The sequence below is a fragment of the Naumovozyma castellii genome, chromosome 1, assembly GCF_000237345.1.
Source record: "Naumovozyma castellii chromosome 1, complete genome".
Classification (NCBI taxonomy): domain Eukaryota; kingdom Fungi; phylum Ascomycota; class Saccharomycetes; order Saccharomycetales; family Saccharomycetaceae; genus Naumovozyma; species Naumovozyma castellii.
In genome coordinates this window covers 2194873-2208009 of record NC_016491.1, presented here as the reverse complement: position 1 = coordinate 2208009, position 13137 = coordinate 2194873, and the positions used below count along the sequence as shown (strand labels likewise).

At 34.9% G+C, this 13137-nt stretch overlaps 9 protein-coding genes across 9 annotated transcripts; 4 read left to right on the top strand and 5 right to left on the bottom strand.

Annotated features, from left to right (window-relative positions):
• Nucleotides 1–971: 971 nt before the first annotated feature.
• NCAS0A11110 (GID4/VID24 family protein) lies at nucleotides 972–1970 on the top strand (the record flags this gene model as incomplete). Its single annotated transcript, XM_003674002.1, has 1 exon — nucleotides 972–1970. The coding sequence occupies one exon, from the start codon at nucleotides 972–974 to the stop codon at nucleotides 1968–1970; it is 999 nt and encodes a 332-aa protein (XP_003674050.1).
• A 257-nt stretch (nucleotides 1971–2227) lies between these two features.
• Nucleotides 2228–2709, top strand: NCAS0A11100 (uncharacterized protein; the record flags this gene model as incomplete). The annotated part of the gene is made up of 2 exons (XM_003674001.1): nucleotides 2228–2268; nucleotides 2370–2709. 2 exons carry the CDS (start codon nucleotides 2228–2230, stop codon nucleotides 2707–2709), a joined length of 381 nt encoding a protein of 126 aa, XP_003674049.1.
• A 187-nt stretch (nucleotides 2710–2896) lies between these two features.
• Nucleotides 2897–3361, bottom strand: FCY1 (cytosine deaminase; the record flags this gene model as incomplete). Its single annotated transcript, XM_003674000.1, has 1 exon — nucleotides 2897–3361. The coding sequence occupies one exon, from the start codon at nucleotides 3359–3361 to the stop codon at nucleotides 2897–2899; it is 465 nt and encodes a 154-aa protein (XP_003674048.1).
• A 474-nt stretch (nucleotides 3362–3835) lies between these two features.
• JID1 (Jid1p) lies at nucleotides 3836–4693 on the top strand (the record flags this gene model as incomplete). Its single annotated transcript, XM_003673999.1, has 1 exon — nucleotides 3836–4693. One exon carries the CDS (start codon nucleotides 3836–3838, stop codon nucleotides 4691–4693), a length of 858 nt encoding a protein of 285 aa, XP_003674047.1.
• A 229-nt stretch (nucleotides 4694–4922) lies between these two features.
• On the top strand, nucleotides 4923–5699 carry ARO7 (chorismate mutase ARO7; the record flags this gene model as incomplete). Its single annotated transcript, XM_003673998.1, has 1 exon — nucleotides 4923–5699. The coding sequence occupies one exon, from the start codon at nucleotides 4923–4925 to the stop codon at nucleotides 5697–5699; it is 777 nt and encodes a 258-aa protein (XP_003674046.1).
• A 112-nt stretch (nucleotides 5700–5811) lies between these two features.
• On the bottom strand, nucleotides 5812–6732 carry YMC1 (organic acid transporter; the record flags this gene model as incomplete). The annotated part of the gene is made up of 1 exon (XM_003673997.1): nucleotides 5812–6732. The coding sequence occupies one exon, from the start codon at nucleotides 6730–6732 to the stop codon at nucleotides 5812–5814; it is 921 nt and encodes a 306-aa protein (XP_003674045.1).
• Nucleotides 6733–7043: 311 nt separating this feature from the next.
• On the bottom strand, nucleotides 7044–8123 carry BRR1 (Brr1p; the record flags this gene model as incomplete). The annotated part of the gene is made up of 1 exon (XM_003673996.1): nucleotides 7044–8123. The coding sequence occupies one exon, from the start codon at nucleotides 8121–8123 to the stop codon at nucleotides 7044–7046; it is 1080 nt and encodes a 359-aa protein (XP_003674044.1).
• Nucleotides 8124–8394: 271 nt separating this feature from the next.
• TFB4 (TFIIH/NER complex subunit TFB4) lies at nucleotides 8395–9411 on the bottom strand (the record flags this gene model as incomplete). Its single annotated transcript, XM_003673995.1, has 1 exon — nucleotides 8395–9411. The coding sequence occupies one exon, from the start codon at nucleotides 9409–9411 to the stop codon at nucleotides 8395–8397; it is 1017 nt and encodes a 338-aa protein (XP_003674043.1).
• Nucleotides 9412–9821: 410 nt separating this feature from the next.
• Nucleotides 9822–12956, bottom strand: SEC8 (exocyst subunit SEC8; the record flags this gene model as incomplete). Its single annotated transcript, XM_003673994.1, has 1 exon — nucleotides 9822–12956. The coding sequence occupies one exon, from the start codon at nucleotides 12954–12956 to the stop codon at nucleotides 9822–9824; it is 3135 nt and encodes a 1044-aa protein (XP_003674042.1).
• Between the last annotated feature and the right edge of the window lie 181 nt (nucleotides 12957–13137).

Genomic DNA, 13137 nt, shown 5'->3' with positions numbered 1-13137 from the left:
AATCAATTGCCTTCCTATCTGCTTATTCGCATACATATAATAAATAGGCTCTTCCAATCGATCGTACATTACTCTCCGACCAACCCCTATTGTATGCCACCTCGATGAAGTCATCTTACATAAATGACGTTTTATGACAATCTTTTCCAATACGTAACAATTATAAAGATGTGCAACAATTTCCTTCTCATCTCCTTGAATTGAAAAATACTTGATGATTTTTCATCGATATGAAGGAGAGTATGTTCAACGATGGAATTGACTTTTTTCTCAACAACCCCTTATTTCCACGGAAATACCATCCCAGCCATTATTAACTCCTGGTTGACAAGCCTAACGCCGATCTCGGCCAGATGACAAATCATTAAAGTTATTACATACGCATTTGGCTTTGAATAAGATTGGTAAACTGAACGATCGTGACGTACACATCCTTATTACCATCATTGACGTATTTCTTTATTCTTATTCTTATTTTTCTGTATTGGATTATGCTGAAAAACAGACATTGCTTATTCGTTAACCAATTGCTTTATGTTCTTGTTTCTCTATTTTTTTATGGAAAAAATATAAGGTACTTTCTTTATTTCAAAGAATAGCTATTATTACAGCTATTTCTCAACATTCGCCTGATTTTCAACAAATGTAATATCAATTCTATCTCTGTAGAAAAACTTTTCGTCAAGTTAGTAGAAATAAGCTTACCACAGTCAGAATGTCGATGTTCTCTTTTATCCTTCACCGGTAGTGTTGAATGATTTGACATCTTTTAAACTCCGAACATTCTAACATGTTAAGGGTACCCAAAGAAAAAAAAAAACTGAAAAAAAAAAGGTAACGATGTCAAGAACGAATTGAGAATAAGCTCAATACTTTATTCTCACTCAAATTAAACTCGAAACTAGACATTATTACTATCCTTGCTGCTATTAAACCATTAATCTTCAAATAAAATATCCATCTAACACACAATGATGCGTTTACATGGTACTGCTTCCGAAAATTATCAAGGCTCTTCGACATCGAAAAGGGAAATACCAAGGTTGAAATCATTACTTAATGGTCCATCAATAATCTTCAAGAGCATTTTTTTCAAAGATATTATATCACCTTGTAAAATATTATGGACACCACCAAAAGCAACTTCTAAACGTTCCACTGAATACGCAAAAGAATTGATTCATGCTGTGGAAAGAAAAGTTAATTGCCGTGAGGAAACTTCAATCCGACTCGAGAAAAAGAGGATAAGAAATGAGGATATCTTTATACGGGCTCGAAACATACCAAAATATTGTCCCCTATGGGAAAATACCTTAAGTCATTATTTAAAACCAAAGAAGAGGTTTCATGGTGTTCAAGTCGTTGGACCAAAAGTATACGTTATAAAAGTTGATTTGGAAACCATTAATTTTCCACCTTTTAATTACAATATATTCAACCCACATTTGACTGGTCGTTTAAATATTCAAGGGTTTTCAGATACTGGTGAGGACGTTACTACATATTTTGAAGGCTATTCTATTGAAAATGATAAGTTGGGATTCCTATCTTCGAATTGGGAGGACCACCCATGCCTGGAAGACCTAACAGCAGATGATATTGTTGATATTTTTCATTGGCTAAAATTAAAGCCATTCAGAAGAATTTTGAACAAAAAACCAGTCAATAAAAGGTGGAGCAAATTACCCTTGCGGGTTTTGAAAGATATTGTTAATGAAACAGAATATCAAAATGATGGTAGATATGTCTTTATGAAATGGAAAGAGAGGTTTGTAATTGATCATGCAGTAGATGATGAACCAGTAGCGGGAATAACATACCGTGGTTTTTATTATATTGTCCATGATAAGTTTACTGGGGAAATTGAAGGTTTTTACCATGAAAGAGGAACCGCAGCATTTCAAAGACTAAGCTTACAACCCGTAGAAACGCTAACTAATGTAAGTAGCGATTCTTTTGAGCTCTGTTAAATAAAAGAACGTTTATATGATTTAAATTATCAATATATTGTAATGTTACACAGTTCCTTCATATGTAACTCAATTTTGAACTGCAAGGTGTCACATTGAATATATATCACTTTTACCCTGTCGCGGGGAAAAAGTCCAAACAAGACGAATTTGGTTTCTACTAAAGAGAACATACAAAAAGACAAGATTGGGAGGTAAAGTTTAGATATAGGAAAGATTCAAATACTCAACACATACAAAGGACTAATATTTACAAAATGGGTTTAAACAATGTCAAGAGACCAGATCTATGTGCTAGGTATGCTACAATTTATACCATTCTCAATGGGGTATACATACTCTCACACCACCAAATTCTTTACTAACAGTTAATCATTCAATGAATCTAACTTTTTACAGAGCCTCACGTGCAATTCCTCCAAAGGGGCTATACTCCACATTACCAAGTATGAGTGGTATAGTGAATCAATCAATGCCAATGGCAGCTATTTTCCTAAGAAATAGATTTGTTGCCTGGTTTGCAGTAATTCAGAGTGTGCATTATTATTTGAATACAGATGAAGATGAAGCCAATGCTAAAGATGGCAAACAATCCTCCTCCATAGAACAAACTCCCATTATTAAAGTTGCAATGGCTATGGTTGGTTTAATTGTATGTTACATGAACTTAGTATTTCCTGTGGTCAATCAAATGCCTCAACCACCATCCGATGAAATTCCTATTACTGAAGAAAAGTAGGCACATTTGACACTGACATCATTAGTGTTTATAAAAATTATACTTTAATTAACAATTGACATTTTATAGGTATAGTCAAATTTATATTGAAAATACGGATACGAATTAATGATGATTTAATACTTTTTTATTCTGTTTAAAGTTGCTTACTTTTGATTACTGAATAAAACATTTTCTAGTCAATTATCTACTCACCAATATCTTCGAACCAATCTTGTGGTCTTTCATCAATAAATTTCTTCATAATAGTCTTACATCTTTCGTCATCCATTTGTACAACTTGAACGTTTCTTGATGCTAAATAAGCTTCACCTGGACTCTTGAAGTTGACGCTTTCACCAATGACAACACGTGGAATACCATACATCAAGATGGCACCAGTACACATATCACAAGGAGATAAAGTAGTGTATAAGGTGGTATCCTTATAAACTTTCCCTTCCAATCTCCCACAGTTTTCCAATGTGGAGATTTCACCATGTAAAGTTGGAGAGCCCTTTTGGAATCTCATATTGTGACCACGACCCAAAACTTTACCATCCTTGTTATTGATCAGACAACCACCGATGGGAACACCACCTTCAGCGTAACCGTTGGCAGCTTCTTCGAAAGCAATATCCATTCCTAATTTATCCCATTGACCAGCTGACATTTTATCTTGTTTTTGTTCAGTTATTCTTCGATGAGTTGAAGTTTAGACACATTTGTATACATTTTTTTTTTTCATTCTTTTATAACTTTATAAAAATTTCAAAAAAACCTTTCACTACGGCATCTTCTCTGCAAGGAAAAGGAAAAATCCGACCACAATACAATAGGATAATTTAAAGAATATGAAGTCAGATACAATCCAAATATCGGGAACACATTATAATGAAAAATAATGAACGGGAAATTAATAGTAAATTCAAGTATTCTGAATATTACAAAAGAACTCATCCTTTGAGCACATCCATTCAATGCTTACGTAACACATACGGTTGTTTGAAGAATGAAACCCCGGATTTGAAGTTTAACGGAGAAGTAAGTTATTTGAATCCCTTTACCACAGATCTCTTTCAACCAAAGATAGTAGGGAGACAACAGCGGAAATGGAAAGAGATACCAAGAGAGCTTATTGAAGTTAATGTTTAAGTTTATGTGTGCCTGTCGGCCTGTCTCTAGGGCGACTTACCCCAGAGCAACTCTATATGATAATAACTTTCACCGCCTATATGCCATGATTGCTAAAGGTCCATCATCAAGGGTCATCTTTGATAACAAGTGGCCCAACAACAAATTAAATCCTTCTCCATATGATATCTTTGCAATTGCTGAACCTGAGAAAATCAATAAGAAAGCTATGAAGAAATTATATCATCATTATGTCAAACTGTACCATCCTGATCGATGTGGCAATTTAAACATTCTAAAAAATCCTTCATTAGAGAAAAGCTCAAACCAGATGTTGAGTCAAGCTGAAAAGATCAGAAGGTTTAAATTGGTTTCACAATACTATGCGATCTTAATGGATTCTAATAAGAAACGGCAATGGGATTTTAAAAACGCTGCAAGTGGCACTCATATGAATAATGTTAATATGAATGCAAATTATAAATATTGGAATGCCGGGACTTGGGAAGATGTTAATTCATACTATAAGGAAACAAACGAAGGAGGACATACCCTGGAGAAGAAACTAGATCTTTGGGTCTTATTTTGCTGGGTATCCGGATTGTACGTTTGTGTTCAAGGTTACGCTCTTTTGAATAGAGCACAAGAGTCTATATTAAACAAAGATAGACATGTTGTAACAGACCATGATGAGATCAGAACTGAGTTGTTTAAGGCCTATAATAACTTCGGTTTGGAAAATGATAAATGGTCAAGGCTACGGAGGTTCCTTTGGTTTAGAAGCTGGGCTATGGCTTCTCCTAATGAGTATGACAAGGAACATTATGCGAATGAAAAAATGATTAATGACTTACTGAAGAAAGAGCGTTGAATTTGACATTATGACTCAATCCCATCATACCACTAGTTATACATTATGACAATATGATTTGCTGAGGAAGCTCATCCAATTTCGCGCACCAACAAATTGCGCAGCGATGAAATTTTCCAAGAAATCCTGAAAAAAAGATTAAAGAAAGATAAACCATCAATAAACATAGTTAATTAGTTATACTGAAGTCTTAGAGAAAGCGCCAAAGCAACCTAATAGCACCGAAAAGATGGATTTTCTAAAGCCAGACACAGTTTTAAACCTACAGAATATAAGAGCGGAGTTAGTCAAGATGGAGGATACCATTATCTTCCAGTTCATTGAGAGATCACATTTCGCCACATGCTCCTCTGTATACCAACCAAATCATCCAGGTGTTTCAATTCCAAACTTTGATGGTTCATTTCTTGACTGGGCTTTACTGCATCTCGAAATAACACATTCCCAATTAAGAAGATTCGAATCTCCAGATGAAACTCCATTTTTCCCAAATGAAATTTTGAAACCTATTTTGCCTAGTATCAACTACCCACCTATTCTTGCATCTTATGCTTCGGAAGTTAATTATAATGATAAAATTAAAAAAGTTTACATTGATAGAATAGTTCCATTGATTTCAAAATATGATGGTGATCAAAAGGAGAATTATGGTTCTGTGGCTACTAGAGATTGTGAAGTATTACAAAACTTAAGTAGGAGAATTCATTTTGGAAAATTTGTTGCTGAGGCTAAATTTCAATCCGCAAAAGAGTTATACATTGAATTAATTAAAAATAAAGATGTTGAAGGGATTATGAAACATATTACCAATTCAGCTGTCGAAGAAAAAATTCTAGAGAGGCTAACTAAAAAGGCAGAGGTATATGGTGTAGATCCTACGAACAAAGAAGGAGAAAGAAGAATAACACCTGAATACTTAGTTAAAATCTATAAAGAAATCGTTATTCCAATCACCAAAGAAGTTGAGGTAGAATATCTATTGAGGAGACTCGAATCTGATTATTAATATTGAAGGTCACAATTTCCATTCAATGTCATAGTAAAATTTATAAGATTATATTATATCTGATATATATATGATAAAGTTGAATATACATGTTCAGGTTAAATGGTATCCCCTAACCTAGTAGTCTCATAGCCAATTCAAATGTAGCAAATGTGGCCCCATTTGCAGGTGCAGCTCTCAACATAGTTGGACCGAACCCTTTAAAGAATGCACCTAAGCCACCCTTTGCGTAAAGGGTCTTAGCTACTGAAGATATAGAGTTCCCATATTTTGGTGATTTCAAATTATCAGTTTGCATGACTGATTTAATGACATCCAATGGATAAACCATCATCCATAGAGTAGTACCGGATAATGCACCAAATAAACATAGCTTCCATGCCGGTACTTCAGTCCTCTTGAAACCTTTATTAATTTCATTTGCAACCATTGCTTCATAGACCAAGAAATACGTACCACACCCATGGCCCTCTCTTAGCATTGTTGGAGTTAACCCACGCATGAAACCACCTTGTGCTCTTAATTTCCTAATACAATCTAAGGGGCCCTTAAATTCAACGTTAGGCCCTGATCCCGTTTGAGTTTGTAGTCTAATTCTGACATGTTCAATGGGGGAAGCTAGAAAAGAATTCGTTATCCCACCAGTTAGCCCACAAATATAATACTGTGGCAGGCTTAAAATTTGAGATGTGGAGTCAGGATTACGGGAATGGAAAAACCTTTTCATTGCCTCATTTACACCAAATTGAAGAGATACACAAGCACCAACACCAATCAATGGAGTCAATGTACCCTTATAAAACCCTTTAGGTCCTTCGTTCTTCAATAATTTACGGATGACTTCCATGGCAGTGGTTGGAGTCGAGGAAGTCTGTAGACGGACTTTAGTGGTATCAAATGGTTGTCCCACTAGTACTTGGGCAATACCACCAGCAGTCCCAGCCAATAAATCCTTGATGACTCTTGCATTATCGTGCTTAGGATGGTTTTCTAGATCATCGATGAGTTGTGGAGTAGGAAATTCTTCAGACATAATTGGTTCTTGATTACTCCGGTTGAAATCTTAATTATTACTTAATTGATGAAAGTCAACAATTGGTATTGTAATGCGATATAAAACAGTCCTATATAGTCTAGTAAGAAGCATTGATTAATGAATGGAACCTTTTTGGCAGCTACTGTTTTCTGAAATTTTTCAGTTTTTTTCTTCGATGGAGCGCCATTTGACGCGATGCAGGAAAGACATTGTGCCATACACATAACGGGTAAAGGGAAGGGTGATATTAATAAAATTACGTATCCAAAAATGTACCTTGGCATGTGGTTGACAAATGTAGTACGTCATTATATTAATGTTGATTTCCAATCGATAAGATCTCTTTGTCCATATATCTTAGCAATAATGGAAAGTACTAGCTCAAATATGCTAACATTCTGTTGTGGTGCCTTAATATCCAACTCTTCCAGCTCTTTCGGTAACCTTAACAATGTCTTGGCGGAAGAACTTTCAATTTGTCTCTTAATCAATACCTGACATTTTTTCCCAAGATCTCTTAGAGTGCTGGTGTATTCTGCAGTGATATTAACAGGAAGATGAATCATGATTTCTAATAACCATTCCTCTAGTACCGAAGCATTTTTCCCCCTTTTATAAATTTCTTCTAATAGCCCTTGTTGGAAATACTGTATTAAAATCCACACGTTCCTGTCATTTATCATAGTTACAAAACAAGTATGAACTGGAACATTACTAATCAAATATTTATACCAGGCTTTAAATCCGTAGGGTTCCATTGGAGTTTCTAGTACACAGTCCTTTATCTCTGAAATGTTCTTTATCGCCCTTGATTGTAATTTTTCACACATCGTTTCTGCCCAAGTTTCATCAATTTCTAAGGAATGATCACTGGAGTCAGTCGTTTCAATACATTCATCGCTGATAATTCCGATAAGACTTGAAAGTTTATCTTCATCTTTGGATTTAGTTTCCATGTATTGTTTCAATTGGCATAACAAGATATTTAACGTATTATCATCGTATCCAGTGAACTCGTAGGCCTTCTCCTGAACGATATTCTTAGTACATTCAAACCACTTGATCCAGTCATTCATGTTTCTGTCAAAGTAAATTAGTTGGTCTGGAAATTCATATGCACTGTTTCTTCCTTTCTTCCTTGCTGTTAGAGTTGGAAGTTCGTCGTCGTCATCGTCGTACATACTTGCCGTAACGACAGGTCTTGCTCTTTTTTGGGGTTTTATCGACACCACTGTGGTCCTTAGAGCTTCTTTCCTGACATCCTGAAGATACCTTACTACCGCTGGGTCCACCAAGGAGTTCTGTACTGCAAATGCAGGTGCCTGTCCAAATAAAGGATTTACTGCCTGTCTCTCAGTAAGATTCTCATTTTGTCCTTTCTTGGCCATAGTGACCTATATAATAACCAATTGAAAAGTAACTCTCTGAAAAATTCAACTTCAAGTTAAGGTTGTTATTATCAGACACATGAAGGGATGAGTTAAAAAAGCATTAATATTCTCACTTGATGCCTTCCATTAAGTGCATGGATCTTTTTTAGCCGAAGGCGTTTCTTCATCTAAAAATGAAAGTTCGTTCTGAAGACTAAATATCTATCATATATATGTAATTAACTAATGATTATGCACTTTTTATTTGGATTCATTTTATTTAAAAGAATCACTTCTTTACTGCAGTTTTGTTCCCCTTTTTGGCGACTCTAGGGACAACTGGCTTCTTCTTTAATTTAGCTATAACATGTTCATCAAACTCAGAATCACAAGCAGGACACTTATTTCCTGGAGGAATTATAGATAACACACATAAGCAGACAGAACAGATAAATCCCACTGCAACAACTTTACCTGTTAAGTAACATGATGTTCTAAAGTCAACAGAGCCATGGTTTGGTTTCACGATTATTTGCCTTAAAGATGGATCTATAAACATAGCTGTCGCCAGATATTGTATAAGTCCCTTTGTAGATTCGACATGTAGATATGCACCATTAGTAGCGTCTGTGGTCTGTTGTAAGAAGGTACTTTCTTTCGATCCCCCAATCTTCACAACATCAATAGGACATTTAATCTTCGTTGCGGAGAAAATACAATTCATAATTGGAATATATTGAAATATTTCATCTTTACTTTCACCCTTACCACCACAAGTTAGCACCATTAATCTGGATTTCAATGATATAGCTTCTAACTCCTTCGTTACTCTGTTAATGTACGTTAGCCCTGCAGACATGGCTCCTGAAAGTGTACTTTTTTGGGTTACGGTATTCACCTGTTTCAGCTCTTCTTCAAATAGTGCGTATAGTTCATCCACTAATGTCTCGTCCACATTTCTGAACCGTCTATACATATCTTTATTGATAATTGAAAGATCTTTTTTACCAGAATTAACACCTTTCACACTAATACTATTCTTTGGGAAAAGATATTTGATTCCTTGTGAATGTGCAGCTATAACAGCCACCTGATTCGAACTATTGAATGCTAAATGCGCATTAAGGAACACTAACAGTGACTTTAGAACGTTAATTAGGTTCCCCTTCTCGTTTATCTCTTCATCTAATTCTGCCCATAGTTTTGGAGTTATATCAACTATAACTGTGAGAAGGGAAGGAGTTTCCTCCGTGATCGATGATCTTACTTTTGTATGTTGGAAAGTGGGGTCAGCAATGGCATCCATGATATTGTTCTTTTGGAGTCGGGTTTTGGATTATATTGTATAAGACGTTTTATAGGAACTAGTCTTTTGATGTGAAGAAACCATTATCTTCATTACTACGCAGAGGTAGTTATGTTGGTTTCTGGTCCCGCTTTTTTCAAACCGCACGCCAACAGTAATAAAGCCATAGCACTTTTACAAACAAATAAGGTAACATCAACTTGGTAAAAACAGTTTGTATAGACACACAACTAATCTGCAATAGTACCTTTTAATAAAATCATTATATTTATAGTTCTATCTTTTATACAGCTTATATACTTTTAACATATCGAATGTCATTTCTTACTGGCAAATCTAGAAAGCAAATCTAACATTTAACTTCTTTGTAAGTGAAACCAAAGTAACCAAACTGTTTCATGGGTTTAACATCATTTTTTCTTTGTTGAGTTTGAACGATCAAGCTTCTTCATGTCACCCAATTTTTTCATAGCATCATCGTATCTGGCGTTCATCGGTCTAGAAGCCGTTCTTGTAGACGTCATGCTGGCTCTTTTAGCCTGTTTATCCAGTTCCTCGCTAAATTGTAGCCTTAAAATAGTCTTCAGATCATCTATGCTACAGTATTCCAGCTGTCCATCTTCAATACGTTGAAAGAGTTCATTTTCATTAGAATCACACAAACCATAAAATTCAGTAGCTTCTAGCATGTTAATTTTTGATGGATCGCTGTAGAGATTTCTCAAAGTATGCTGTAGAACGTTAATATTCCTTACCATTTTCTTAACACCGTTGCTATTCATCACAGAAATAGACTGTGCGCCTGCTATGAAGGCAGAGTTGGCTGTTACGTCAATACCAGCAATGACTTTATCTTTACCAGTTCCAGGCAGTTGTTGATTCAGTTTGTTCTCTATCATTCTCAATTCAGATATTAATGAAGCAACATTTTGATCCAATTCCGTACTACCAACATCGAGATTCCATATTTTCACATTTTGAAATAATCTTCCGATACGATATATAGTTCTCCCACGAGTGTCGAATCTTAGCACAGATAACAATTTAAATTGTAAAGAAGAAAATCCCAAGGCAATGTCGTCAAATCTAGCACCTGATTCTTTATCTAAAAGTATGTTCAAACTTCCAACTTTTTCGAATTTACTGACACCTGTAGCTTCAAAAAATGTCCAATCGTTTCGTAGCGTATCGACTTCTAATTCAGTCCCTGTGGTATTATCAGGATTAACAATTTTTTTTAGTTGCGGTAACCAGCTATTGATCCAATATATGGTACTCGTTAAATGAATGGCGATGTCGACTGTAATTGTGTTAAACATACTATTTTTTGTCAGTGAATTACCTTTTTTAAAAAATTGTTTGCAATATTTAAATATTTCTTTGGTTTCATCAGAAAATTTGGTCTCATCACCATGCAATATACCGTCTTCATAATTCATCAATATATCATTATTCAGCCAAGTTTGGAAGAATCGTTTGTTCAATTTTGCATCAGCAGGACCTAGTAAATCTTTGAAAATATTTAAATAATATTGATAAAATTTTTCCAATAAATTCAAAATCACATTGATTAGCTTCTTTCTAAATGCATTTGTAGTATTTGTCACAGCTAACGTACTGTATAATAAATTTTGGAAATCCATTGCAGCTTTAAAGATGTTACGGTTTTCCTCAATATTTTCCAGTGCGTAAGGGTTGTTAGACTCTACTTTAGTGACAAATAATGCATCAAAGGATAATTTAACCTTTGGATAAAATTGTTTATCCATATAATCGGTAAAAAATTTCATTGATAATGTTGTATTTTTGGATAATGCTTCTGGTAATAATTTTGAAGAAGCTTCCGAGAATAATAAGAACGGTTCAAGGATAACCTTCATATTAAATACTGATGGAGGAAGCAGTGATTCTTCTTGTTCAAAGGATTCATCTTTAATGTATATAGATTCTAGATCCATATTGGACGAAACGGCAAATCCCGGAAATATATCTTTTAGTAATGCCTTTAATTCACCTGCATGATTCCTTGCTGCTGAACCGTCATCAATATTGTCTTGTAAGTTAAAAATTTGAGGATTTTCTCTCTTGGGAAGTGCTGGAGCAGCTGATCTACTACCACTTCTGTTTCTCTTATTATTAGTGGGAATATTGTTATTGGTGACTGAAAGGGCTGGGTTATTTAAATATCTTGATAATAACCTCAAAATTTCATCCAGTAGCTTATTCCAAACTTTATCTATTCTATAAGCCGCGTTTGTAGAAGGAGATGAGGATGATCCCACTGAACTTGTTTGTATTACTTTTAATGACTCAAAAATAGCACGATGAGCTTGCATGGCAAATAATAATTTAATAAATATTTCCCAGAAGCACTCTCTCATAATCATCGATGATAAATCTCTCACTGTAAGACCTAAATTATTGTCAATTGGAATGTCCATTGTCATTTTTATTAGTGTTGGATTCTTTTTACGTACTTTCTCTGTACTTTTCAATATTATGTTATGAATTTCCTCTTTTGATCTATTAATAAGAATAGATAATGCGGTGGGTAATCTGTTGATGTCGTGCAATAAGGAAAGTAAGTGGAATATTCTATAGTATTCGGATTCCTCCAAATTTGCTGGTAACATGGTTCTTATTGAAGCAGTGGTTGGGTTACCAATATTTTGCACAAATATATCCAATTTGGAATTTATATCATGAGAATGTTTCATAATATCAATATTTGCAATATTGTACAAGTAATTTTCCAAGCTGGTGAAACCATTCTGTGTGATGCTTATTGTCTTTAACAAATCATTATCCATATCAGGGGTATTTTTCTTGGAATAAATAATGTTATGAAGTTCTTCAATTAAATTGTTAAACAGGACATGTTCTTGTAATTCCAATTGTTGTCTTATAGGTTTTAATGGTTTCAAATTTTTCAATTCTTCATTATTCAACAATTGGAACCCTCTCTCCAAAGATTTTTGAACGTCCTTGTATTCTTCATTTCTAATATGATCCTCCACTTTCTCGGGTAATTGTAACAGTTCCTCCACAGAGGACAAGACAGAAATCGTCCTCGAGAATTTCATATTTGATTCATTCAATTCCATCAAGGACCCCTTCTGCATGGTAATATTCTCATTAACCAGGTTCAAATTTCTTTTTAAATGAGATGTATTCTCTTGAGCCTCCGTGATGCAAGCCACTGTCTTCCCATACGATGCTACGTTTGCATTGAACACTTGAGAATGTTCATTGACTACATCTTGCAAATGTGCTCCTATCTGTGACTTCAATTGATTGAACTCCTGATATCTGTGTCCCAATCCGACAGAAGTGTCATCAAGGAAGGCCAATGCTAGTTCTAAGGGGTTTGTCTTCTCTGTGAGTGTTCGATTCCATTGAGAATTGATTAGGGATAGATCGTTTTGTAAGTTGTCTAGGGATGTGTTCATTGCATTTTGTTGGTGTTCAGTGATGCTATTAATGGAGAGGGCACGAGCTCTTCTCCCCATTGTTGTTCTTCCCGTTGTAGGATTGAGATAATCCATGTGATTTTATTAATTTAATTGGCTGAATGGGAGGAGGAGATTAGTTCAACCTGTCAAGAGAGGCAGGTAAGTTTATGTATGATTCAAGATATACCTTTAGATTTCATTATTTTCACGAAACCCGGGTAACGAAAAAAAGAAGAAAATCAAGATAGTATTGTTATTAAAATAGTCCATTGAT